Below are 27,454 nucleotides of genomic sequence, written 5' to 3' on the forward strand. Positions count from 1 at the left end.
ATAAAGCCTAATAGCAATTCTTACTTGAAAAACACTTTTCAGATATCAAATTGTCACTTTTCAAAAAGTTGCTATATAATACACAGTCTTGATATAAATTAATGTTTGGCTTCTGGCTCTTTAAAATGTTCTGCAAAGCCTTTTGGGTTGACATTTTAAAATCACTGTGTAATCTGATGGAGAAGTTTTTGTGTGTGAAGTAAGGTATGGATAAATGCTCTATTTTCAGTACCTGGTCTAGCTATTTTCTGTTTTAATTAATGAACTGTGAAGCTTTATTCAAGTCATTAATTTCTCACTACAATACTTTTGGTAGTCAATTAGTTGATTTCCATTTGCTTTTTATCAGGTTGTAATTAAATTTAAATTTCAAAATTGCCATTTGAGGGGACTGGAAAGTAGTAAAGAGGTCTGGTAGAGATGAACCAATGTGGGTTGCAATACACATGTGCATGGAAGCAATGCTAGGAATCTCTCTGTATAGCTATCCTTATCTCAAACTAGCAAAATGCTATGTCTTTCTTATTATCTCTTATGTTTTCTCTTCAACAACAAAATTGGAGAACAAAAGGTGGAACAGGTTCTGCCTGAAAGGGGAGAGGGGTAAGGGGGTGGTGGCCCAAACAATGTATATGAGTAAATGTAAAAATGATAAAATAAAAAATTTTAAAAATTGCCATCTGTGTGAAATACCATTTTTCAATCTGAATTCCAATTAGTACATTATGGATATTAGGGGAAAAATCTGCTTCCATGACATATCTCATTATTTATCTAATAGGGGCACATGTGTATGAGAAAAAAATATACTGTGCAGAGGAAAACAGACTAGAGCAGCAATGGTGAATAACTGCTACATACACAATGTAGCATTCTGCTGGCATTTCCTATTAAGAAATATGCATATTTTGTTCCTTTATATCATATGCCTTATGCATAAATATGGTGACTGAGTCTGGGTCTCAGCTATGATATGTTAATAAAAATTGACTATGTTTTTTAATTGAAGACCCTCTTTTAAAAAAAAAAATCCCAAACCAGCTAAGAATTTTTTATTTTGATTTATCATACATTAATAACTAATATGAGGGGATTTCATTTTGAGAATTCCCTACATGTATATATGTGTACTTTGAATAAGTTCACCCTCCCCATTATATTACCATTCCTCTTCTCCTACTTCCCTGCTCTTTCCAACAGTGTTTTGTGGATTTCATTATGCTGTCTTTGTATGCAGCTATGAAGGAAACTTCCATCCTCTTCATCCTTCAGTATTCTTTCCTTCCCCCCTCACTGATCCCCTCAGAGATCCTGTATGCATTCTTCTCCCATTATTATCATCATCATTTTAGGTCTGGGTTCCACAAATGCATGAGAACATTCAATATTTGGCCTTTTGAGCATGACTTACCCCACTCAGCATGATGATCTCATCTTTAAAATGAACATATGGTGGAGCTAGAGGTATGGCTCAGTGGTAGAGGGCTAGCCTAGCATGAGTGAGCCCTGGGGTTGACTCCAGCACCACACACACACACACACACACACACACACACACACACACACATACACACACAAAACGTACAGTTATTACAACAGAAATCTAAGCTCATGACTTCCTATACTCTCTATAAAATGAATTATATGTGTCCTGAGCCTTGTTTCTCCACTTTCATTTGTAGAGATAGTAGGCAGTTTTCGTACCACATACAACCTTTTGTACTTTCAAGACTTTTTTTTTTTGCGGTACTGAGGTTTGAACTCGGGGCCTATACCTTTAGCCTCTCCACCAGCCCTTTCTTGTGATGGATTTTGCTGAGATAGGGTCTTGCAAACTGTTTGCTGGGCTGGCTTTGAACCATGATCCTCCTGATCTCTCCCTCCTGAGTAGCTAGGTCAAGACGTGTTTTCTTAGTAGTATTTATCATGATTAAATGATTATTAGTATGGTTGTTAAATTGCTGTCCCTTTGATAGGCTCTGAAGGTTCAGAAGCCCCGTTGCATCACTGGCAGTACAGCATATAAACAAATACATGGGGGGCAGTGGCTCAGTGGTAGATCACTTGCCTAGTGTATGTGAGGCCCTGGCTTCCATTATCAGCATTGCGAAAGAAAAAAACAAAACAAAACAAAATAAGACTACTTGGTAGTCTTAAGATTTTAGCCCATTTGTTTTCAGATATTTGATATAATAAGTACTAGAGGATATCATGGCATAAAAATATTAATCATTTACATAAAAGGTCCTTATCACTTAAGAGAGAATGACATGTAATAGGTTGAATTAATTAGGAGCATCACAGAGATGTTAGTCTTCTTTACTTTTTGGTCAAATACAGTGTCCCAGGAAGGGATTTTTGTTGGTATTCATGGGTTTATTCCTAAGGGCAAGAATAGTGCCTGGCATAGAAAAATGTATACTGAATCAATGAATTGATGGAAATTAATGATATAACTCAATAATGAGGAAATAAAACAAGTAAGAAATGGGCAAAAGATTTGAAAAGACACTTTACTTGAAAACATATTTTGTGTCAAATAAGCACAGGAAAAAATGTTTACCCTCATTACTCATTAGAAAAATGCAAATTAAAACCACAGTTAGACACTGCTTTATACTTATTAGCATAGCTAAAATAAAAATCAGTGACAGTATCAAGTGCTGGTAATGATGTTAGGCAGGTAAACTGCCCACATGTTACTCGTGAGATGCCCACTATGGAAGTCAGTGTTACAGTTTCTTATAATTACATATGACCCCAACAACCTACTCCTAGAAATTTACCCAAGAAAAATGGAAACATATTCATATACACATGAAAATTTGTACACAGATGTTTGTGAATGCTTTATTCATTATTTCCAAAAATTGTAAACAACCCAAATGATCATTAACTGGTAAATGGATCAATAAGTGGCCAAATAAACTATGGTTTAGCTATACAATGAACTGTTAGCAAGAAAAAAAGAGAAAAATATTAATCTAAGCAACAACATGGATGAGTTGCAAATACATTGAGCTAAAGTGAAAGAAGCAAGACTTAAATGGTTGCATCTGTGTGATTCCGTTTCTGTGGCATTCTAGAAAGGGAAAACCACAGAACAGAAATCAGATAAAGGCAGGTAAGTGTTCACCAAGGGATACAGCTGGGAGACAGAATTGACTACAAGGAGGGGATCTTTTTGGAGTAATGGAAATGCTCTGTATTTGATTGTAGAAGTGGTTATCTGCTTGCATTTGTCAAAACTGATTGAACTCTATACCTGAAAAGTGTGAATTTTATTATGTGTATGTAATACTTTAGTAAACCTATCTAAGAAAACAAGGAAAGAAAATGTAAATGAGACTTTTTTCTATTAGTACTGGAGGAGGAAAATTGCTGTTTTGAGAACCAGGAATGAGCCATTGTTTTGCCAAGGAAACTAGTGAGACTCACTTCTCTACTTGATCACTCCTGCTGCTGCTGTTGCTGTTCTCCTCCAGTTCTTGGGATTAACTCAGGGCTTCATGTTTACTAGGCAAATGCTCTATCACTTGAGCCATGCCCAAGTCTTTTTGCTTTGTAGTTTGTTTTTAGGTAGGATCATCTGCTTTTTCCTGGGTTGGCCTGGGACAACCATCCTCCTACCTCCACCTCCCAAGTAGCTGGGATTACAGGAATGAACCACTATGCCCAGGCTACTATTCTTTTCTTTAGATGCTTACCCTGATAAACTGGAAAGAAGGAACTTCAAAATTCTTAATCTCTTTAAAAAATTTAATGAAAAAAATAGAAACCTTGCAGACTTTTAAGTTTCCTATGGAAAGGTTTTTATTTTGTGTATCTTTTGCCTAGGCCATTTATTAAGTGATATATCTATTATCTACGACTTTGGAAAACTAAGTTTATAGTGCCTCAGGTGGGGCAAACAGAGGCATCATTATCCTCGTTTGCTGCCTCATGAAGTTGCCATGACAATCAAAAGAAGGTGTGTTTATTTATTTGTTTATTTTTGAGGCAGGATCACAGCATATAGCTCAGGCTGGCTTCAAATTTGAGATATTACTGATACTGCCTCCTGAGTGCTGGGATTAATGGCATGAAATACCATGCCTGGCTAAGAGGACATGTCTTTGTAAGCACCTATAAACTGTAAAGCATTAAATAAATTCAGGTGGTTTCATTGCCTGTATTTAAAGATCTAGATATAATAACAAACTCTAATTTCAGTGTCAAAGAGCAACCTATAGACATGGCATGGATGGGATGTGTAGAAATGATTTTTTGGGGTTGCAGCTATGTGTGCCCCATGGCCTTCTTTTTGCCTGATGGGGAGAATCTATTGCAAAGCACTGATGAATGTCAGGGCTGAAATGTAACAGATTGGTGAGCTGGATGTGAGTCAGTCAAAGCGCTGCTGTTCACTTCAGGTCTCTGAAGGATTGAATCCACAAATTGTGTGTGTGTGTGTGTGTGTGTGTGTGTGTGTGTGTGTGTGTGTGTGTGTGTATGCGGGTGTCTGCATATGTGTGTTGCTTAACCTCTGACCTTTTCAGGTGGATTGTCCTGTTCTAAATCTAGGTGATCATTTTAGCAAATGTGCCATGTTCCATAACAAATTCTTTCTCTGATGTCTCTTCTATTGTTTTTGCTACTGGAAAAATGTGTATTTTTCTATGTGTAACAGGCAGTTTTGAGCTTCATGAATATTGTAAAACCACTAATATCAATGCTTAAGTCTTACAGTAGTCATAACAGATTCCTCCTCTTATTTGCATATGTGTACATATGCCAACTAGAAATCTTGCTTTTTTGGTTCTTTAATTCCTGTATCATGTCATGAATTGGTACTTCAGCTTGAATTCAACAAATATTTACTCGTGTGACTTTATTTGAAAACTTGTTTATGGGGTATTACAAAATTATAAAATGAATTCTACTAGAAATATGACCTTGGCCAGGTTCCTGAACAGCTTCTTTTAGTATCAACTTGCTATTGTCACTGTTTTGTTGAAAGAGCACAACAGTTTAAGAAAGCGTGCAGCAACTCTGAAGTTCTGTGCAAAGATAAGGCAGTAGTATTCAGTGTTCATGGCATCCATCTCATAATTTTTACTATTGATAAATTGTTATGTTTCTTCAGGGAGAGTCACACCAGGGCAGCTCACATCCTATATTCAACTCTTCAAGAACAACATAAAAGCTCTAGTGAACCATTGTGGGCTCCTACAGCTTGGGCTGGCCACAGTTCAAACTTTGAAACACCCGCAGACTGCCAAGTGGGACAACTTTCTGGCATTTGAAAGGCTCCTCCTCCAGGTATGTTGCTGTGGAAACTTGTTGGAAAATTAATAATTAAAGTTTAGGTTTCAGAGAAACACTTTGATATTTGTTATAGTCTTAGTCATTAATCATATTGTTGACATGTACTGTGTGTTGAATTGTCTAAGTGCCCCCAAATTAAAATTCAAGTGGAAACTGTTTCTACACTTGTTTTATAAAATTTTTAACAGTGACATCTTTGGCTTCTTGCTGAATACTAAAAATGGATTTTTTTTGAATATTAGACTAACTTTTGAAAACCTTATTTCACTTTTATGCCATTTGGACTTTTCTTGATTTCATGACATCTTTATTTGATCCTTGCAACTTTTCTTGTAAAAGACTACTGCTGTTTACCTTTCTATGACACCACCTAGCTTAAACAATAGAGAGCATATGCCTTGAAGTGATGTTTAGCAAACGATGAAGAGTGGGGAACTCCATTTGTAGTGTTTAGGCAGAGATTTGTGTGTAGGATAGGAACTTATATTTTCATGGGAAACTGTAATATTTTATATTTTTATATTATAAGGTATAAACAATAAAGAATTTAAAAATCATGAGGTATTTTTTTACTTACATAAAACACAATTTCCTATGTACTCTCCACATAGACTCAATACAACTTATCATTTCCCCCATATTTATCTTAGATTATTTTTCATTAAAGAAATGAAATTAGGGCTGGAGGAGTGGCTCAAGTGTCAGAGTGCCTGCCTAGCAAGTGTGAGGCCCTGAGTTCAAACCCCAGTGCCCTGCCCAAAAGAAATGAAACTAGAGATAAAGATGAAGCACTCTTGATACTAAACTCTTATGATCTTCTTCCTTCCCCAGAACCATTTTTTGTCTCTGCCCATTTTTTATCTATTGGGTAACAGAATATTTAACTTTTAAAGTTCTATTATGCAAACACCTCTCAGTTTGTGGTTTGGCATTTGACTTTAATTTTTACATATTTTATTATATAAAATGTTGCAATTTTAATATAGGCTAGTTAATATTCTTTATCTTTTGCATTTCGTATTATTATTTTTTATTTTTTTGGAGGCACTGGGATTTGAACTCAGGGCCTCACGTTTGCTAGGCAGGTACTCTACTGCTTGAGCCACCCCATCAGCTCTCAGGAAGTTCCTTCCTAATCCTACTTTGCTAAAGTTTTTGCTTTTGTTTTAAAATCATGTATTAGTGTTGAATTTTATTGAATGCTTACTTGGAATGCCATTTCACTTTCCTCCCTTAAGGTGTTAATGTGAAGTATTGCATTTGCAATTTTTAAGTGTTAAATAATCATCATTGCATTCTTGGGATAATATCAACTTTATCTTACACACACACAGGGTATACCACACAAACATTGCTGGAGTCAGTCTACTACTCTTTCCTTAGCTATTTGCATTTATGCTCATAGGTGAAATTAGAGTGCATTTTTTTTTTTGTGCCACCATTGTCTGGTTTTGAAAACAAGGTTTTTACTAGTTTGGTAAAATCAGGATAAGTTTCACTTTTTCTGTTCTCTGGAATTATTTGTCTAAGAAAGGAATAATTGGGCTGGGAGTATGGCTGAAGTGGTAGAACAATGCCTGCTTAGCAAGTATGAGGCCCTGAGTTCATACCACAGTACTGCCACAAAAAAAAGAAAGAAGAAAGAAAGAAAGGACTTACCAATTGCTTGAAAGCAAATATACTTGAAGAATCACCTGGACCTATTGTGGTGTTGTTTATATTAATAATAACAAAAATATCATGAATAACCATTAATAATTGGGTGATTCAAAACTGTAATCTCTTTAGTTTCTTATCCTTGATTTATCTTTTGATAGCATTTGTTTTTAAAAATGTCTCACAGTGAATATAGATTTACTAATTATTATTTATATTTTTGTCTGTATCTTTATCACGCTTAAAAGCCATGAGTCCATACAAATATCACAATTCTAACCTAGTGCCATAAGGTTCATTTGAGTTTTCTCTCTTTCTGTATTTGTGACTTCCTTCTCTGGCAAGTGTTCCCAAGGAACCTGTCTCCCATTATCCTGAACATATAAATAAATCTCCCCTCTGTAAGTAACCAGGCTTCCCTTAGTGCTGCTGCCTGTTCCAGTGGATGCCCTCTGTTATCTGGGTACTTCCTGCCATAGGCCATGGCCAAGCCCACACAGATGTTCTCTGACACTCATGCATCATGGCTGTGTTGAAGCATCCCCATGCGATGTCCTTCTCAGCTTGCCCAGAATCTGAGGTCTCACACTGTGCTATCCCTGCCTCTGCCTCCTGCATGGGTACCCTCCTCCTTCTTATGCTCCAGCCCCCACACCACACTCCCACTGCTGCTTCATGGCACAGATCCCTCCTTACTCTGCAGCCTCTGACACTGTATGCCATGTCATTGCCGTTGCCACTTCTATTTGGATGTCCTCGCTTTCTCAGGCTCTGACACTCTGTTCTGGGATGTTGCTGTTCCCTAATCTCTGCATGGATCCCTTTTGCTTCTGGCAACCGAAGCATGGCTGCTGCTGCCTGCTCTCCTCTCTCTGTACCTCTCCCTACCCCCTGTCCTCTCTACCACCCTTGGTCCCAAGTAGTCACTTGGACACCTTCCTCTCCTTGCTCAGGTTTTGATACCCTACACTGGGACCTCTCTTCTGCCATTTTCCACATGGATACCCCACCATCTCTGCTTGGATCCAACAACACATACTCTACCCTGCCAGCCCTTGTGCATAGATGATCTTCTTACCTTGCTTTGGTTCTGACATCCTGCACTGGACCGCTGTCACCTATTCCTGGGGACATCCTCTTTGCTCTGAAAACCTGCTCTAAGCCACTGTCACAACCTCCCTCCTGCTCCCTGCCCTATTGCATGGATCATCTCCTCCCCTGCTGCTGCCTACTATTGGATATCCTCTAAGGTGGGGCTGCAAGCTCCAGAATCAAATCAAAGTGTTTCCAGACAAGACAAGATAGAGATTTTCTTCTAAGAATGACAATCTGTCAACTTATTAGAGGTTTCTGAAGAAACCACAAAATATTAATTCTAAGCCATCTTATATTTATAATTTCATATTAGACTATTAAACTATTAGATGTGGTGATGGAATTTTTTATGCTTCCTTCAGAAAATGGAAAAGGAGTAAAGAAGCTGGGGAAAAAAGTAAACATTTGAAATACTAAAATTCTGTTTTGATCATAATGCATATCATTCTAGCTAGCACTCTGTTCTCAGTCATTTCTGGGTTCTAACAAGTTTGTGTTTTAGCATATGCAAACTTATAAACTGGCCGTTGTAATTGCCTTCTGTTTATGAATGTGCTTATTTTGTATAGTGTACACTCATCCATTAGTGTAACAAGTCATAATATATGGTCAGCTGTCCCTTTTGCAGACTTTGGTTAGGAAATGGAGCATTTGAGTTTATTTTCAGCATGAAGGCAACGTTTAGTTTTTCCCAAGGGTTCAAACACCACTGAGAAATCTTAGCCAGCAGTGAGAATTGTTTATTTCTTTGGAGACTCATTTCCACCACTTTCTACCAGGTCTCCATCACTGAAACCTCAATGATGACTTATGGCCTAAGTACCATTATAGACAACCCTGGTTAAGAAAAGGAACTCAGTCTTGGAAATCTGCAATTCAAAGTAGGTTATGGCATTTCTTCTCACTGCTACTTGCCGGCTAGTGGTGCTTTGGTGACCTAGTGTGGAGTTAGCAACTCAGGCTCTGGAACGTGCTCGATTTAGAGATTTAATGAAGAAAGTGAACATTGTGTACTCAAAGGAGAAACTATTTCAGAAAAATCTAAATTTATAAGCAGTGGATAAATTTTAAAAGGACAAAGGAAATAAGTGTGTTCATGACTCTTTTTCACTCTTTTTATCTCCAAGGTAGTATTTTAGGCATTTAGTATATATGTACAAATTACCAAATGATTCTCTTTCTGTTTAAAAAATGAACAAGTTTAACCTGAACACAGATGCATTTTTGATGTGGTTAATGAATGTGTTCACAAAGCAGCTTTGCTTTCTTTTAATTGTTTTACATTGCTTTTATTTCTTCAATTTACAATTAGAGCAATGCATTGATTTTTTTATTTATTTAAATTAAGTTTATTTTTAACTAATACGTAAAAACATAAAAATTAACTGGGCACGGTGGCTCCTGTCCATAATCCCAGCTACTGTGGGAGTTAGATATCAGGAAGATTGGGGTTCGAGGCTAGCCTGGGTAAAAAAGTTGGCAAGATCCCATCTCAACCAATAGCTAGATGCATGCCTGTAGCCTTAGATATGCAGGAAGCATTGATAGGAGGATCGTGGTCCAGGCTGACCTGGACAAAAAAGTAAGACCCTGTCCATAGAATAACTAAAGCCAAAAAAAGTTAAGGGTGTTCACTCAAGTGGTAGTGCACCTGACTGCCAAGTGCAAGGGCCTGAGTTCAAACCGTAGTACTGCACACACACACACACACACACACACACACACACACACCAGAAAAATTATGCATCTATATATACATTGTTTAGTGTCGAAATCTGATTAAGCATTTCTTTCTACTCAAATGTTTATGATTCCTTTATGGTGAAAACTCTCAAAATTGTCTCTTCTAGCTTTTTGAAATATGCAGCACATTATTGCTACATACAGTAACACTACTGTGCAATAGCACACCAGAACTTCTTGTTACTACAGTTTTTCTTTCTTTAACCAGAGTACAGATTTACTTATTTTGCGGTTAAGGATATGAAGAATTCCTTTTTTATAATATAGCAAGAAAGTTTGGGTTCATTTCTTCCTCTAAATGTGAATAAAGAATCTTTCTCAGTGTTATCGTCAGGATTGAATGAGATTATATGACAACATCACTAAGTTTAATAGCTGGCAGGCATATGGTATGTGTTCAGAATATGGTAATTATTATTACTTATTCTTTTAGCTGGGCCAAAATTACCTAAAATGCCAGCCTATTTTATGTGAGTAATGTCTTTAATATATTCTCATCTAGATTTTGTTTTCCTTAATTAAAATTTATTGAGGGGGAATGAGTCTGTCACTAGAAAAATGTTTCTATCTTTTTATATTTACTATCCAATAATGTTTACCAATATTTTTCATTAAATCTTCAATGTATACTTGATGTTTTTATGCTGATTGTCACAGGGAAAAGCTTTTATTGAGTGTAATATAATTTATTGTGGCTATAAAATGCTAGCAAACTATGGAGTGAAGGAAACAGCTGTGTTTATACTTTCTAAAGCACATGCTTTGTAAATATATACATATTACCATTTCCACTTATTTCTGAAGGCAAAATTTTTATTTTACATAAAAATCCATGTTGGAAGATGGGTTTTAAGTAAGAAGTAAAGTATAAAAACCATCCAATATTATTCAGGTATAATGGTGCTTTAGTTTTAAATTGTATTTGTCTTTGCAATGTAAAATAGGCATGTTATTTTTTTAGTTGTCAAAGTAGTTTTTAATAGTAGCATTTAAAAAAAATTACATTTTAGATTACCTCTTTCTGAAACAAAGTTTACCTAAATGAAATAATAGTATGTCTGCTAGTTCTATTGTAGATTAGTGGGTTTTGCCATCTGAGTTCTCTACTTCTATTACCTTTCAAGCCATAAGGCTCAGCTTGGAAGTATAGTGGCTCATTTTAGCATGCTCTGGCTTCACCACCCCTTGGGAGGCCCTGTTTTATAATGCCTTGTTTTTAGCCATTTATAATAATTAGGACTGAGTTTTTCTGTGAAGAAGTTTCTAGCAGTCTGGTTCTATGTGGCCAAAGGCCATGGTATCCTGAACCACTCAGCATGGGGTGTTGTCACTTACAAACATATATACAATATCATTTGAATAGAGAGTGAGGAAAGCGGCAGAAAAGATGATCTATGTCAAACCTAGGTGCTGTTTATAGATGAGAGAGAGAATTTGACAGGATTTTTTCTAAGAGGGAAAATTATGGAATAAGCTTTTCACAAAACTACACCAAAAAATAACTGCAGAAGCAAGCATCAGGGGGAAACAACTCTCTCCTTTTGGGATTTCCATGCAGAAGGGTTTTCCTAGGCATACTTTTGGCCTCTCTGACTTTCTATTCCTCCCTGTCCTGGTGACAGTGGTATTTTATCTGGCTGGTAAATTTTAGATAGCCAGAGGGCTTAACTGAGCAGGCTCACCTTTGCTTTTCCTCTTCTGGGGGAGGCCCTCCTCAGGGCACTGCTGTACCTGTGTTTTACTCTCTGGGGTTGGGATCTGCTGTCACTGGGTGGTAGTTGCTGCTTCCTTCTCCACTCTTCTTTAGAGCAAGCTGTCTTGCATTTTCATGGGAGTCTGCTCTGGCTGGGGCTTGCCTGTGACAAGGAATAGAGGCTCTCTGATTCCTAGTCCCCCAATAGCAAGTCAACTTGGCTCACAGTAGTGGCAGTCCACCCTCTCCTCTTGGGATTTCCATGCAGAAATCCCCCAGTCTGGCCTCTATCTGTATATTCATAAAATATAAATGAGTATCTTCACAGTAGATAAAGATTTACTTGTCCTAGTGCAATATAAGGTTGTTGGGGTTTAAAAAATTTACAAAGAATTTATTGAAAAAGTCTCTAATGAAGAATATTTACTAGGAATTAAATAAGCAGTCAGAATGGCTAAGAAGTCTAAGGAATTACAGAGATCTGAGTTACCTAAAATGCTGGTTCCTCAGATCAGACCCTTATTATGACTCTACTTTTAGTGACAGGACCTTCGTCTTCCCCCTTTTTGACAATTCAGAATACCTGGGGAAACTCTCTCACTTATAGATAGGATAATAAATTTTACTTGTTCTCAGAAATATAAATCTCTACATCACTTTCTCTTTTCCCTGAGAGGCTCCCCAGTTTTTTGCCAAGAAAGGTGTCATGGTCAAAGGAAAAGCTGAAAAGCCTTTTCCAAAAGAATGTATTATGATTCATTCCACATAATAACCATCTCTTGAGCACATGCTGCCTGCTGGACAGTGAAGTTATGAAGCTGAAACATGGATGGCCAACTTATTTTGTAATATGAATTAGATATCAGTACATTAGAACTATTTGTGCCTTGTAGGACCAAACAGGATTTTGTAGATTGGCCTGAGTATCAAGTGCTGCATTAATACTATTGTTTCTCTGACCAACCAATTTTTAAGTGAATTTCTTGAGCCAATAAATTAAATTTAAGAACTGTATGGTAGAGGTTGGAAAATTTATGCATTTGACTATGATCCTACTGTAAGTATCAGAGGCAGGCTAAAAGCCAGTGTGTCTGATACTGAAGTCATGCTGTTCACTACTCCGTGTTCCTGGAGCATTTGTCCTGGGGTAAAGCATCAGAATGGTTCTCATGCCCCTCTCTTACTTGTTTGCAGATATGAGGGTAAAAAGTTTCTGAAACACAATAGAGATGGCATGACTCAGTTATAAAATGCTCACTTAATATGCATTTAAATTGATAACTTTCTCTATCAGTACTAAAATCATAGAAATGCATTTTTTCTCACTAATTTTTCTTGATCCTTGATATATAAGTTTGGTATTCAAGTTAGGTTTTCATCTTGAGTTTTATTTCTTAGAAATGTTTAATTGATCCTTATGAGACTTTACATATCCCTCCATAAGAATTTTTATCATCTTGATTTCACTTTTTTCTTGCAGAATATTTTGTTTTAATATTGCATGTTTGAATGATGAGAGAGAGAGAGACAGAGAGGCAGAGAGATAGACAGACAGAGAGACAGAGACAGAGAAAGCAATACCCATAAACTACTTCTTCCCCTGTGAAGGGTGCTGGATGAATTTGTGTCAAGCACCTGGTTAGAAAAGGAAAGTCAAATATGTAGATTGTGTAAGCTATTGCTCTTAAACTGGGCTTGACACAGAATCAGTGACATCATGTGTTATTCCAGCTGGAAGCCAGAGTTAGTAATTAGACAAAGTAAATTCAAGGCTAACCATTTTGGTTCTTTGCATTTTGTGGGCCTACCAAAAATGTTTCAAAATACAGACTTTATGCCAGTGTCTGAAGGTACTTGTGGGTGGGTCTTTGGTGAAAAACAAGAAGGGTATAGCCATTCTGGTTTGCTTGACCAAAATGGATAATAATGGTTTGTGTTTCTCTTTACTGACTGAATCTTCCATCCTGAGCCACTCCCTGTAGTTGTTTGTACCACACTAGCCATCCCATGATTGCTGAGATTTCTTTTTAAACATCTGGATTTCTTTTTTCCCTTCCTTTGACAGTGTTGGGGATTGAACTCAGAGCTTGTGCATGCTAGGCAAACGCTCAACTACTGAGCTACATCCCCAGCTCTAAACATTTGATTTCTAAGAATGAGTGGAAATAACACTGTATAATTGAATTTCTTTTGGATATCAGTTACCCATAGAGAAAGCAGTCTTGCTAATGTTCATTTACAGGACACCTTGGGACTGACCTAATGGCATGGTTTTCTGAAGGAGGCTTATACCTTACCTGGCTGACTATCTAGAACATGCTGACTTAGGAGTCTGAGGTACTAGAGGTTGGTTTAATGTTAATGGGGATGTGAGACTGGACATTCCAGTTGGATGTGAGAGTACATTTCTCCCCTGTTTTCCATGTTTTTCCTATCTTAGAGGGTTAGATAAGGGGAATTGTTGATTGAGCTGTTTTGTATGGGCCATGGACTACTACTCTTCAATAGCTGGAGATATATTTCAAGAGATATTCAAGCTTCCTTCTGGCTGGGACGCTGGAGTTGGCTGAGCCTGGCTTACTTGAGCATCTGACCATCAGTGCCTTGCTTTTCCCTCTGTTAGTCCTGTTCTCTACTTTCAAGTCAAGGAACTGACTGCAGAAGTGGAGAAGTGCTGAGTGGACACTGCTTAGTCTGTCTTTGTCCCTGCATGCGTTACTGTTTGACATGATGACTGTCTAAAGACACAGCTCCCTTGACCACATTTTTTGCTAAGTGCTATCCAGTGGTGTTGTGCTAGCTTGTAACTTGCAGTGTAGTATTGCAGTGTCATTTTACAAACATTATGGAAGTACTTCTTCTAGAGTAACTTATGTCATTTTACATCTGTGCAGAAAAATAAATCCATAGCTGGGTAATTACTTATAGGTTACACCATATATTTTTAACAAGAATCTTTCTTAACACATATACAGGAACACTATTTTTTTTTAATTTCCTGATTTTGAATTCTTAAAATAAACAGGCAAAACAAATTGCAAAAAGCCTTTTCCAGGAGAAAATGTGTTAAACATTGATGGAAAACTGCCCTGAAACATAGAGTTATTTCTCTTGTTACCCACTCAAGTGATTTTTCTTCGGATTTTCACTGTGGTTTTATAAGAGAGAACACAAGATCCGTTTCATTAGTTAGTCTATGTAGGGATGATGTAGTCTTCATTTCTTTGTTTGTTTTTGGTGAGTTGTTTTCTTTAGTGTGAGACAAAAGGCAAATACAATAGGAAAAGTATTTGCCATAAAAATAGTATTGATCATACCTGACTTCAAACTATATTACAAAACAATAACAATAAAAACAGCATGGTACTAGCACAAAAACAGACATGAAGACCAGTGAAACAGAATAGAGGACCCAGATATGAAGCCACACAACTATAACCAACTTGTCTTTGACAAAGGAGCTAAAAATATATGATGGAGAAATAGCAGCCTCTTCAACAAAAACTGCTGGGAAAACTGTTTAGCAGTCTGCAAAAAACTGAAACTAGATCCATGTATATCACCCTATACAAATATTAATTCAAAATGGATCAAGGATCTTAATATCAGACCACAGACTCTAAAGTTGATACAGGAAAGAGTAGGAACTACTCTGGGGTTAGTAGGTATAGGCAAGAACTTTCTCAACGAAACCCCAGTAGCACAGCAACTAAGAGATAGCATAGATAAATGGGACCTCATAAAACTAAAAAGCTTCTATTCATCAAAAGAAGTGGTCTCTAAACTGAAGAGAACACCCACAGAGTGGGAGAAAATATTTGCCAGCTACACATCAGACAAAGGACTGATAACCAGAATATATAGGGAACTTAAAAAACTAAATTCTCCCAAAACTAATGAACCAATAAAGAAATGGGCAAGTGAACTAAACAGAACTTTCTCAAAAGGAGAAATTCAAATGGCCAGAAAACACATGAAAAAATGCTCACCATCTCTAGCAATAAAGGAAATGCAAATTAAAACCACACTAAGATTCCACCTCACCCGTTAGAATAGCCATCATTAGCAACACCACGAACAACAGGTGTTGGCGAGGATGCGGGGAAAAAGGAACCCTCATACACTGTTGGTGGGAATGTAGACTAGTACAACCACTCTGGAAAAAAATTTGGAGGCTACTTAAAAAGCTAAACATTGGTCTACCATTTGATCCAGCAATACCACTCTTGGGGATAAACCCAAAAGACTGTGACATAGGTTACTCCAGAGGCACCTGCACACCCATGTTTATTGCGGCACTATTCACAATAGCCAAGTTATGGAAACAGCCAAGATGCCCACCACTGACGAATGGATCAAGAAAATGTGGTATCTATACACAATGGAATTTTATGCAGCCATGAAGAAGAATGAAATGTTATCATTCGCTGGTAAATGGATGGAATTGAAGAACATCATTCTGAGTGAGGTTAGCCTGGCCCAAAAGACCAAAAATTGTATGTTCTCCCTCATATGTGGACATCAGATCATGGGCAAACACAACAAGGGGATTGGACTTTGAGCACATGATAAAAGCGAGAGCACACAAGGGAGGGGTGAGGATAGGTAAGACATCTAAAAAACTAGCTAGCATTTGTTGCCCTTAATGCAGAGAAACTAAAGCAGATACCTTAAAAGCAACTGAGGCCAATAGGAAAAGGGGACCAGGAACTAGAGAAAAGGTTAGATCAAAAAGAATTAACCTAGAAGGCAACACACATATATAGGAAATTAATGTGAGTCAACTCCCTGTATAGCTATCCTTATCTCAACCAGGAACACTTGTTCCTTCCTATTACTGCCTGTACCCTCCAACAAAATTAGAAATAAGGGCAAAATAGTTTATGCTGGGTATTGAGGGGGAGAGGGAGGGGAGAGTGGGTGATAAGGGAGGGGGTGGGGGCAGGGGGGAGAAATGACCCAAGCCTTGTATGCAGATATGAATAATAAAACAATAAAAAAAATTGATCTATATGTGACATAAAAAAATCTATTCCTATGAATAAGAAAATTATTTCTCTTACCATTCCACAGAAGAAAAATGGTCAAAAAATTGACAAAGCAGGGAGTGGTGGCATGTGCCTCTAGTCCCTTTTCTTCTTGCTGAGGCAAGAGGATTGCTTTAGTCCAGAAGTTTCAGGTCAGCTTCAGCAGCATAGTGAGAGGCTGTCTCAAAAAGGAGAGGGGGCAGGGGAGCAGCCATTGTACAGGTGAAGAAATAATAGTGACTAATATGCATATGAAAACTGTTCACTTAGCCAGGAAACTGTGGCTCACACCTATAATCATAGCTACTTGGGAGGCTGAGATCAGGAGGATCACAGTTCAAGGCCAACCCAGGAAATAGTTCATGAGACCACATCTCCAAAATAACTACAACAAAATGGATTGGAGGTATGGCTCAAGTGGTAGAGCATCTGCTTTGCAAGTGAGAAGCCCCGAGTTCAAACCCCAATCCCACCAAAAAAAAAGAGAGAGGGAGAAAGAAAGAAAGAATAGTGTTACTTTTCCTAGTAATAGAAATATAAATCCAAACTACCCTGGATGTAATTTACCACATCAAATTATCAAAGATTTACAGATGATAAGTTAGTGCTGGGTAGAGCTCAGTAGTGTGATCACCCAGGAACACTGCTGTTGAAAGAGTGGATTTTGTCAAAGCATTTAGATGATGTATGTTGAGAGTTGACATGGTTTATGGCTTTCCTGGTAACTTCACTTGTGATAATCAATACTGGTGACATAATCAGTGATATTGATATAATTTATGTCAAAAGATGTTCATTATAGTTTTATTTAAAATAATAAAAGTTAGGAACTACCTAAATGTTTCACAATTGGAGATTAATGGAATGCATTATTCATTAAAAATTAAGATATTGTCTAGATATGGTGGCTCACACCTACAATCCCAGCTAATTTGGGGGAGAAGATAGGGGAATTGAGGTTTGAGGCCAACTCAGGGAAAGTTAACAAGACCCTGTCTCAAAAACAAGCTGGATGTGGTAGCTCATGCATGTACTCCCAGCTACTAATGAGGCAGAGGGAGGAAGATTGCAATCCAAGTCCTACTCAGGCAAAAGTGCAAAACCCTATCTGAAAAATAAACTAAAAGCAAAAGGACTGGGAGCATGGCTCAGGTGGTACTGCTTGCCTAGCAAGCGCAAGCTCTGATTTCAATCCCGGTACTGCTTTTAAAAATTAATGTATTGAAGAATATACATACTTATGAAGTATATATATTTCACATTAGATGGGTAATGTATTGATATTATAGAAAGATTTGAGAGAAGCATATCTTATACATGTTTATGATCTACAAAAGGATCTGAAGAATATTTAATGAGGTGGGGAAATGGTACCCATGTCATCTTAATGGGAAAACAGTTTCTATGGATAAGAAAAATAAAACTGCATGTATACTTTGAAGCCAACTCTGTTAAATATTAAAAAGGGTGAACAGAGTAGAGGGAAATTAGGTGCTTAGAAAAAATTACAAGGAAACCATGTGTGGTGGTGCACAGCTGTAATTCCAGCACTTGGGAGACTGAGGGAGGAGGATCATGAGTTTAAGGCTATCCTGGGCTGTATAGCAAGAGCCTGTTTCCAGAAAAAGGAGGCTGAGGAGGACTAAGAGAAGGAGGAGGAGAAGAAATAATAGTAATAGCGGTAACAACAACAATGCTGCAGAATACATCAAAATGACTGTTAATTTTTCCATGAGTAGAAGCTTCCATCGTTACCTGACAATAGCTACCCCAAACCTGTGCTTAAAGCAAGCACTTCATTATAGTTCATGATTTTGCAGGGCTTAGCTGAGCAATGCTTTGGCTCCCCATGGCATGTGTTGAAGGTACTTGGTAATGTTCACTGGTGGAGGAAGGATCCAAGATGGCCTGGGGACATATCTGGGCTTTGTAGGAGCAGAAGGATGGATGTGGCTACAGGGCCAATCCTTGGTCTCTCCAGCATGGCAGCTGCAGGGTAGTCAGACTTTTCAAGTAGAGGCCACATCTCCCACAGAAATTTTTCTGGGGGATCTGGTGGAGGTTGCAGGAATTCTTGTCTTGGAATAATTCAGAATTATTGTTAACAAAAATCAAGGGGAAAGAATTAAACTTTATTTCCTAAGGGGAAGAGAAGCAAAGAATTTGTGGTTATCTTTATTCTATCTCAACTGAATTGAGAGATTTTTACTTCCTTTGTTTTTCTCTTGTATCTGTTGTAGAAACATAATTTGCATAATAGAATGTATTATTTTATACATTTCTAAGAGCTGTTTATCTGTTGAGACTCTAGCCTTGAATGAGATTTCATAACAGAGTTAACATGGTGCCTAGCTTAGAATTCTATGCAAATGTCAGCCGCCTTCAGTATTCTCTTTATTTCTTTTCCATTAAAATAGAAATGCAATGGTGGGTTTACGCTGGTGTGTGGCTCAGTGGAAGAGCACTTGCCTAGCATGTGCAAAACTCTGGGTTCTATCCCCAACACCAGAAAAAAAAAAAAAAAGTATTGGTGGATTTACTTGCAGTGGCTCATTTTTAAAAGGCATTAAAAAGATCAAACTTTCCCTAGGCAAACCAAACAGTTCCCAATGATGGTTGACACTTAAACTATGAAGGAAGGAAATTTGTAAGTTATGGGGGAACAGAAAAAACCCACAAAGTAGTGGGAAGTAAATTTGCAAGGGCGCAGAGTTCAGATGGTACACAGCATGTTGCAGGGCCTTTGGTGTGTTTGATGTGAATGTCAGCTACATGCTTGTGGAGAAAAGGCTGATACTTGGAGAGGAAGGGTAAAACTCAAGAGAGAATGCAGAAACAGAAGATACAGGCTCTAGTGACTAATTTACTATAGCGAGTCCCTGACGGTTAAAGCAAACATAATTTAACTCTTCACCAGGTAAAGCTATCTTACTATCTCTTCCTGTTTCAGTTTTCCTTCCCTAACTTTAACGTGAACTTCATGTGTAAAGGACAGAATTCAGACCACGTAATAAACTAGATGTGGATAAATTTCCTTTCAAACTAAAAAAATTAAAGATTTGGAAAAAATGACAGGTTGAGTCATATTTCTAAGTTTAAAAATAAAGTGATATATATATATATGATATATATGATATATATATATGATATATATATATATGTATATATATATATATTTTTTTTTAGAAAGTCAATAGAACCAAACATTTGTCCATCATCTCAGAGTGGTTGCTCCTGTCTGTTGTACTTTTTAGTCCATTCTTATTGTCCTAGTGCCATATGGACTCCACATCTGGTAGCCAGTCCATGTTCTTTTGAGGGAAAAAAAACTTCCTTTGAGGGACTACATAAATACATTTCTGTAGGATTCACTACTGCCCTTGTCTGCAAATATCTGGGTTCCAAATTAAGTGCATGGAGCTGGAGCTGCATTACTTTTCAAAGCTGACAGTAAGTAGATAGGACACAATACAAATTAGGGCTTTAAAATTTTTGGCACCGTTTCTTTTCTCCCAGCACACTACTTGCGATGATATCTCTTTGATGTTTTAACATATCTCTGAAATCATGATTAAATATAGTAACCAGAACTAGTACTGACTTGTGCTGGGCAAATCATTTGGAATCAATGTTATAGGGATAAAATGCTATTTGAAATAGCTGTTCTATTTTTAATGAATTCAAGTAGTGTTGAAGTTCCAAGTCCTTTTCTTTTTCCTTCCTTCAGAACTGTCATTAAATTAGTTATCACAATAAGTTATTAAACCAGATAAAAACTTCAAATAAAAAAGCAAGTTCAAGGTATTATTAGCAAATGTTTGCCACTTAGTATTTTTTTTTTTATTTCATAGTTGTCCACTGTCCTGTCTATAAAAATGATAAGCCTTTTGGCAACTACTCACAGTGGTCTGTTTGCAGTCATTTAAAAATAATTTCCTCAATCAAAGCCTTGAGAAGAATGTTGTAGCACATACATGTACATGATTTTCTCTAGGCTGGCTAAAGGCCATCTCGGTGACACAAGCAGGATTCTGTGTTTCAACACTGAGATTTTTATTCTTTTCTTAACTCCTTCAGTCATTGCTGCTTCTCTCACTGTTTTACACCATGATCACAGTTTGTACCAGTTTTCTGTGTTAAAGAAACAGAGAGAGGCTACAGGGAAAGACATAATCCAGATGAGATGGTTGTATAGAAACAGATTTTCAAAGTGTTAACCGATGTTGTAAAAAGCTGTTTTAGTAATGAGCCTAATGGGAAAAAATATGGTCAGGAAACTCGCAGATATTGAAATCTGATTCTTTCAGAGTAATGTCAGGTACACCAGGAACAAAGGATGCAGTTAGCAGAAATCAGTCCCATATGTTGCTGGACTTGTTTTTCTTTGTTTCCTTTGCTGTGTCTTCTGGTAGCCTCCCCTGGTGCTCCATGGTGTTTAAGTCAGCTGATGGAGCTGTGCTTTCTCCTGCTCCTCCCTTTCTTAACACCATCTTCCAGTAAAATTAGTCTCTTCTTACCTTCCTCTAATCTGTCTCCTGGAAATGCCATTTTAATCTTAACCTGATTGTCTTTTCCCAGTACAAGAGCCTACATTTGAAGTTTGAATGAATAGTAAGTAAATAAATAAAACAAAAACAAATGACCAGTACCCACCACCAAACCAAGAAAACAGTGCAATCAGAAATTTAACCCAAATCTGAATAATATCTATTAGATGAGAATTCATATCACAAATCAATGTTGGAGAGGGATTTAGAAGTAGGGAGACATTATCATTTCAAATTGTGGCAGTATTGTTAAGAAAAAAAATTATTAGCAAGGTCGTTTAAACCATGATTTGCATTGAAGGGTTTCTAATTTAATTTTGCAGTTTTTATTATAAGGCAAGATGTTGGCAAAATTAATGACATAGAGTAATTTAGTCTCAATAAACAAGGACTCCTGCGTGAGAGTTGAAGGATCTGATCTTCAGTCATTAAATCCTTTATCAGTCAAATGAGATATTAATTTCTCTCCTCCTTTCCTTAAGGATAGTCTGTATGATCAAGATTACCCTACTCCAGTCTCCAAGGAAAGTTGCTTAGCCTGTTGTTTGTGTGATTGGGGTGGCGTGTGGCTGGCTGTGGGCATTGGGGATGATGTATATACTACACAGTGCCTGTCAGGTGTGAGCACTTACAATATAGATTTGACTGTGCAGTCATACTACTGTTTCCCCTGTGCTCTACTGCTATAATTTTCATTATTTGCTAGCATTTTAGTAGTGCCTATTTTTTTCTCTGATTAAAATAAACATCATGACACAGATGAGATTAATTTCTATCATGGCCTATACAGGAAACTATTTTGCTTTATTGGAAGGAAAGAGAACATAGCATTTCAAATACTCCTGTATATAATTTAAATGAGGGCTTCAATTTTTTCATTTCAGTCAAGTATATTTATTTTCTTGGTGGAATTCTTTTCCCCCTAAACCCTCAACAGAATAATCAATCATAAATAGAGTCTTTGGGAGTTCTTGTTATGTATGGGAAGCCTTTCACATGATCTCTGAATCATAAAATATATTGTCATTGTTATTAGGATGGTGTTACTGCTTTATTGTATACATTTTATAAAGGTGTGTGTATGCATTTATTATGGTCTTTGAATAATATATCGTACCACATTTCATATAAGAATATTCTTTGAATTTCTTTTTTTACTTTTTTGGTGGTACTGGGGTTTAAATTCATAGCCTCCTACCTGTTAGGCAGGCACTCTACCACTTGAGCCACACCTGCAGCCCTTTTTTCCTTAGCTACCTTCAGGTTGAGCCTTGTGTTGCATTTTTGTCAGTGGCTGGCCTCAGGCTGATCCTCATAGCTGGGATCACAGGTGCATACAACCACACTCACCATATGGATTGAGATGGGGGTCTCATTAACTTTTGCCCAGACTGACCTCGAACTGCAATTCTCCTGATCTCTTCCTCTTGAGTAGCTGGGATTACAGATGTGAGCCACCATACCCAGCTAACATTATTTTTATTAGCATATATTAATTTTACAAGGTGAGGGGTTTCATTGTGACATTTCCATTCATACATATAAAGTACTTTGATCATATTCACTCCCTCTATTGTTTATTCTTATCCCCCAATGGTTTTTTAAACTTTCTTAAAAATTTTTAACGGTTTTCATTGTGTCCTTATCATATGTGCATATAACATTCTTCAATCATATTCTCCCCCACCTTCTTTTTCACTTCTCACCTCACTGCTAGTCCCCAAGATAGTTCCCTGCTGTAAATAATTTTTATTTATTTTTTTTTGGTGGTACTGGGGATTGAACTCAGGACCTTGCACTAGGCAAATACTTTACTAGTATTTGAGCTGCATTCCCAGTCCTTTTTTTTTTTAAATAAAGATTCTGTATATGAGAGAAAACGTGTGATATTTTTCTTTCTTAGTCTGACTTATTGTGCTTAACATGATGATCTCCAGTTTTATCTGTTTTCCTGCAAATGACATAATTTCATTCTTTTTATGGCAGAACAATACTCCACTGTGTATATGTACCATATCTTCTTTATCCACTCCTTTGTTCAGGGGCACTTAAGCTGATTCTATACCTTCACTGTTGTGAATTGTGCCTTAATAAGCATGGGTGTGCAGTGATCTGTATTGTATGTTACGTACATTTCTTTGGGTGTATGTCCTATTCTTTGAGTTTCTGGTAAGCTGTTAGAAAATATTAACAAATAGACATACAGAAAGTACTCAGTTACTCATTTCAACAAAAATTATTGAGCACTTACTATGTGACTGTTGATTGTTGTTATGGGTGATAGGGGTAGAGCAGTGAGCATTAGAGTCCCTGCCTAGAATTGTCATTCCAGTTAAGAAAACAGACAGTAGACAAGCCTACAAATATGTGAGGCCTGATCCAGTAATAAGCATCATGAAAATGAGCTTAGAGGCTATCAGGTTGTCTGTAGTGTTTCCTCCATTGGTTGGGGTTCTTGCTATACTTGTAGGCTCTCAAATCATCTGAGTGTTGCTTTGGTGAGAAGTGCTATGTTGAAAAATAAAGTTGGGTCATAGAGATTATAAGAGCAGAAAGTATCAGACAGGAGTGTGTGGGTAAGACTTCATTGCTGTGACAAAATACCTGAGAAAAACTGAATAGAAAGAAAGATTTATTTTGGCTCATGTTTCAGTGCATAGTTGTCGTTTGGCCCCATGCACTTGGTCAAAGCATCATGGTGGAAGGAGCACATGGCAAGAGGAGGTTCTTTGCCTCATGGTGGACAGGAAGAGGAAGGAATGACAGAGAGGGGCATGAAACAATCTACAGTACCCAAGAATAAACCTCAGTGGCCTACTTCCTCCAGCTAATCCCCTCCACAAAGTTTCCAGAACATTCCAAAGTAGCACCACCAGCTGAGGACCAGCCCCTTAATGCATGAGTCTTTTGGGGGGCACTTTATAACCAACTTATGACTGGACATACAGTTTGATCAAGGTGGGACATTTCTGAAGAGTGACATTTGAGTGGAGATCTGAATGAAGACAGGGAGTAAGCAATCAGGCTGTCTAGGGAGAGAGTGTTCTAGGCAAAGGCATCGGAAAGGGCAAAAACCTCATGGCCGGTTGGAGGCCCCTGCTGGGTTGTAAGTGGCAGAGTGGAGGGGATAAGCTCTGAAGTGTGGGGGTAAGGATCACTGGGGGAGAATCTGAGACCTTTCTCTGGTAGTAGTAGTGGTGGTAGAAATGGCAGTAACCATTATTATTGTCATTTATATTTTGATCTTAGTATGTCTTAAAATAATATTAAGCAGGGTGATAGAGAAAAAATAGTAAAGGTGGTTAATCTGATTAAAGCAGCCCCCCTTGAAAAAGCAAACCCCCCTTGAATAATCAGTATGCACTTAAAAAAATGAAGAGCAGGAAGATAAAACAGGTTTTGTCTAAGGGTGGGTATCGATGGAAGGGTAAACAGAGAGGGGGAAGGAGTGTGAATATGGTGGATGTATTTTGAATTTGTGTGTGAAAGCAGAATAATAAAACTTGAAATTATTTTAAGAAGTGGGGAAGGGAGAATGATAGAGGAGGTGAATCTAATTAAGATATATTATAAGCACAAATGTAAATGTCACAAAGTATTCTCCCTGTATAACTATTATACGCAAATAAAAAAATTTAAAAAAATAGTAAGCCTTAATAACCATGTGGCATTATTAGTTTGAATAAGAAAATTTGAAGAACTCTGATCTAAAATTTTACTGATACTCTTTTATGTTGTTTTATTTGCCTACAAATATTAATTCTGGAGCTCTCTTTTTGCCTGAACAAGTATGAAGTTTTTGTGTGTGAACTCTTAAAAATTTTTTTACAAAAGAACTTTTTTTTGGGGCCTAGCTGAATACAGATAGACTTTGGAGGTCACACTTAGCCTGGTTTTAATTTCAGACCCATCTTTGTTAAACGTCACATCCCTGAAGAGAAACGAATTAAGTCAGAGTCTTTTTTTTTCTTCTTCTCTTCCAAAAAAGGTTTTGGAGTTTTTGTTTTGGCACTGTGTACCTTTAGAGTGATTTTATTCCTATACACCTGCAGCAATAAAACTTAAAAGACTCACGTGATCTTGAGTTCTGTCTTCACTAATCTCTAAGCGTATACTCAAGACAGTTCTGTCCAAGTTTTATATGCAGTTGGGTTGTCTTTAGACTTGAACTTTGTAAAAGGAAAGTAATGAATTTTACACAAAGCCTACTAAATAATTCTAGTGTAATCATCTTTGCTAGAAAGTTTTTATGTGTACCATATGTGTTTATGCACACTTCATTTATCATTTTACTGAAGTGTTTCCACATATTAACATGAACAGCCATATATGTGTGTATATACACACACACACACACACACACACACACATTTATGGACATGCTGAGTGTTTTCCTTGGCCATCTGTCTACCTGTATTTATTTACCTATTTGGTTTTCTCCCAGGTATAGAATGTTTTTCAACCAACTATATTTTCTAACAAGACAAAAGAAGTAAATGTTTAAAAAAAAAGTGATGCAATCATCGTGAATGAGTTAAGGTTCACTTGGGAAGCAGAATTTGAATGGTTCATTTGATTTCCTTTTAAAGACTGCCATCATTTAAAGGGAAAAAAATGGTTCCAGGAAACAGTTGTATGAAAATAACTACCCTAAAACTTTATTTACAAGACGAACGGTTCTCCCTCTACCTTAGTGAATATTAGTAATGTGTACACAATCTAATCTCCCTTACTGTAACGCACACACACTCATCATCTCCTTAATACTTTATTATGCTACTCTCAGCTCATGTGCAAATAACTTTTTGTTCTCTTCTAATGTGGACACTCTCCAGCCTGTCCTGGACTGTGTTGTTGGTTTGCGAAGTAAGATGGGCAAATGCTGACTATGCAATTACTTCCATCATGGTTTTATCAGCCTGAGTGTCCTGGAGATTACACCAACCTAACTGTTCTGCCTGCATGTGCTTTTTTGACTCTTGGTCCTTTCTAGGCTGCTGTATGTGCTTAGTTTATCAGCTTTGGGAAAGGAGAATGGTTTTTCAACAGTGAATTTTATTGAATTCTGAAACTTTTTTACAGCTGAAGGAACACTGATGCCATACCTGAGTTATTTACTGTTTAGCTTGAGGAAATGTGGTTGGGGAGGGAATTACCTATGCAATATTATAAGGTAACTGAAGAGAGGAAGGAAAAGCCCAAGTGAAATTTGCCTTGTTATTCACAACATCCAAACTTCTTAGTTGGCATTTTTGGCCTTTTGATGCAAGGTCTAACCCAATGGATCTTAAATGTTTTGGACATAGGACCCTTTATATTTTTGAACATTAACATTGATTCCCAAAGAGTTTTTTTTAATATGGATTATATCTATTGATATTAGCCGTCTTAGAAATTAAAACAGAAGTTTAAAAAATACTTATTGGTTTAAAATTATGAGAATAAATATTAATTCAGTAAAAATAATATGTAAAGCATGCTAACCTACATTTTTCATGAAAGTAGTATTTTTCAAATCAGAGATATTTAGTGAGAAGAATAACATTATTGTACATTTTGCAAATCTCTTTATGTCTGGCTTAATAGAAGACAGCTGGATTCTCTACCCACTTCTGCATTCAATCTATTGTCATATCACACATCACACAGCTTCTGGAAAACTTCACTGTATGCTCCTGAGAGAATGAGAGTGAAAAAGGCAAATAATGTATTAGTATTATTATGAAAACAATTTTGACCTCATGGACTCCTTGGAATAGTCCCTATGGGTTCCCTGACCACAGTTTGAGAACTATTGGCCTAATCAGATCTTTCCCATCCCTCTTTCATAGTAAGCCTCCATGCATGAACCTCCTTCAGCTTGTTCCTTTCTTGATTTCCATCCATTTGTTCTCCTAGCTGTCAACAGTTTAAGGGTCAGACTCTTAAGCCTTAGAGTCAAGTAGATCCTATCCAGTACAGATGTCTATCATGGGAGAATTCTTTCACTCAAGGTATTATAAAAAGAGTAAAAGGATTAATTGAAAATGAGTGAACCCACTTTCTGAAGTTAAAATTATAGTTGAAATCTTATCTTTAGTGATCAGGGATAGAAGATGATTGGTTAATTGAAAAGCAGTTCAAAGGAGAGAATCATAAAAATATACATATATCAGCATTTAAAAATTGTATATTACATAAATTATCCATTATTTACCAATCTTTTGATGTAGTTCCAGGTCTTGTCTTGAGGTAAGCATTTGCTGATTGTCGTTCCCTGTCTTCTTGTTTGAATGAGCCACACTCAAAATGCATCAGCTATCCTTTCCAGTTTTGTGTTTTTTTTAAATAAGCAAGATATTAAAATCAAATTTAAAATAGTCTATGAGCTCTAAACACACTAGGCT

The 27,454-nt window shown here is 37.0% G+C and overlaps 1 protein-coding gene across 6 annotated transcripts in view; it reads left to right on the forward strand.

The window, feature by feature from the left end:
- Window positions 1-27,454, forward strand: part of Scfd2 (sec1 family domain containing 2) — a 413,685-nt gene that overhangs the window by 68,067 nt on the left and 318,164 nt on the right. For 5 of the 6 annotated variants that reach the window (XR_012435809.1, XM_074042264.1, XM_074042261.1 and 2 more), the window contains exon 4: window positions 5,126-5,301. Coding sequence is in view for 5 of the 6 variants with exons in the window: in XM_074042264.1 (XP_073898365.1) it covers window positions 5,126-5,301 (176 nt within the window). In the remaining variant the exon portion in view is untranslated. Of the gene's footprint in view, window positions 1-5,125; window positions 5,302-8,837; window positions 9,798-27,454 lie in introns of those variants that run through there. The other variant, XM_020161793.2, reaches the window with a different exon arrangement.

This window comes from Castor canadensis, chromosome 9 (assembly GCF_047511655.1).
Source record: "Castor canadensis chromosome 9, mCasCan1.hap1v2, whole genome shotgun sequence".
In the NCBI taxonomy this organism is placed as follows: Eukaryota; Metazoa; Chordata; class Mammalia; order Rodentia; family Castoridae; genus Castor; species Castor canadensis.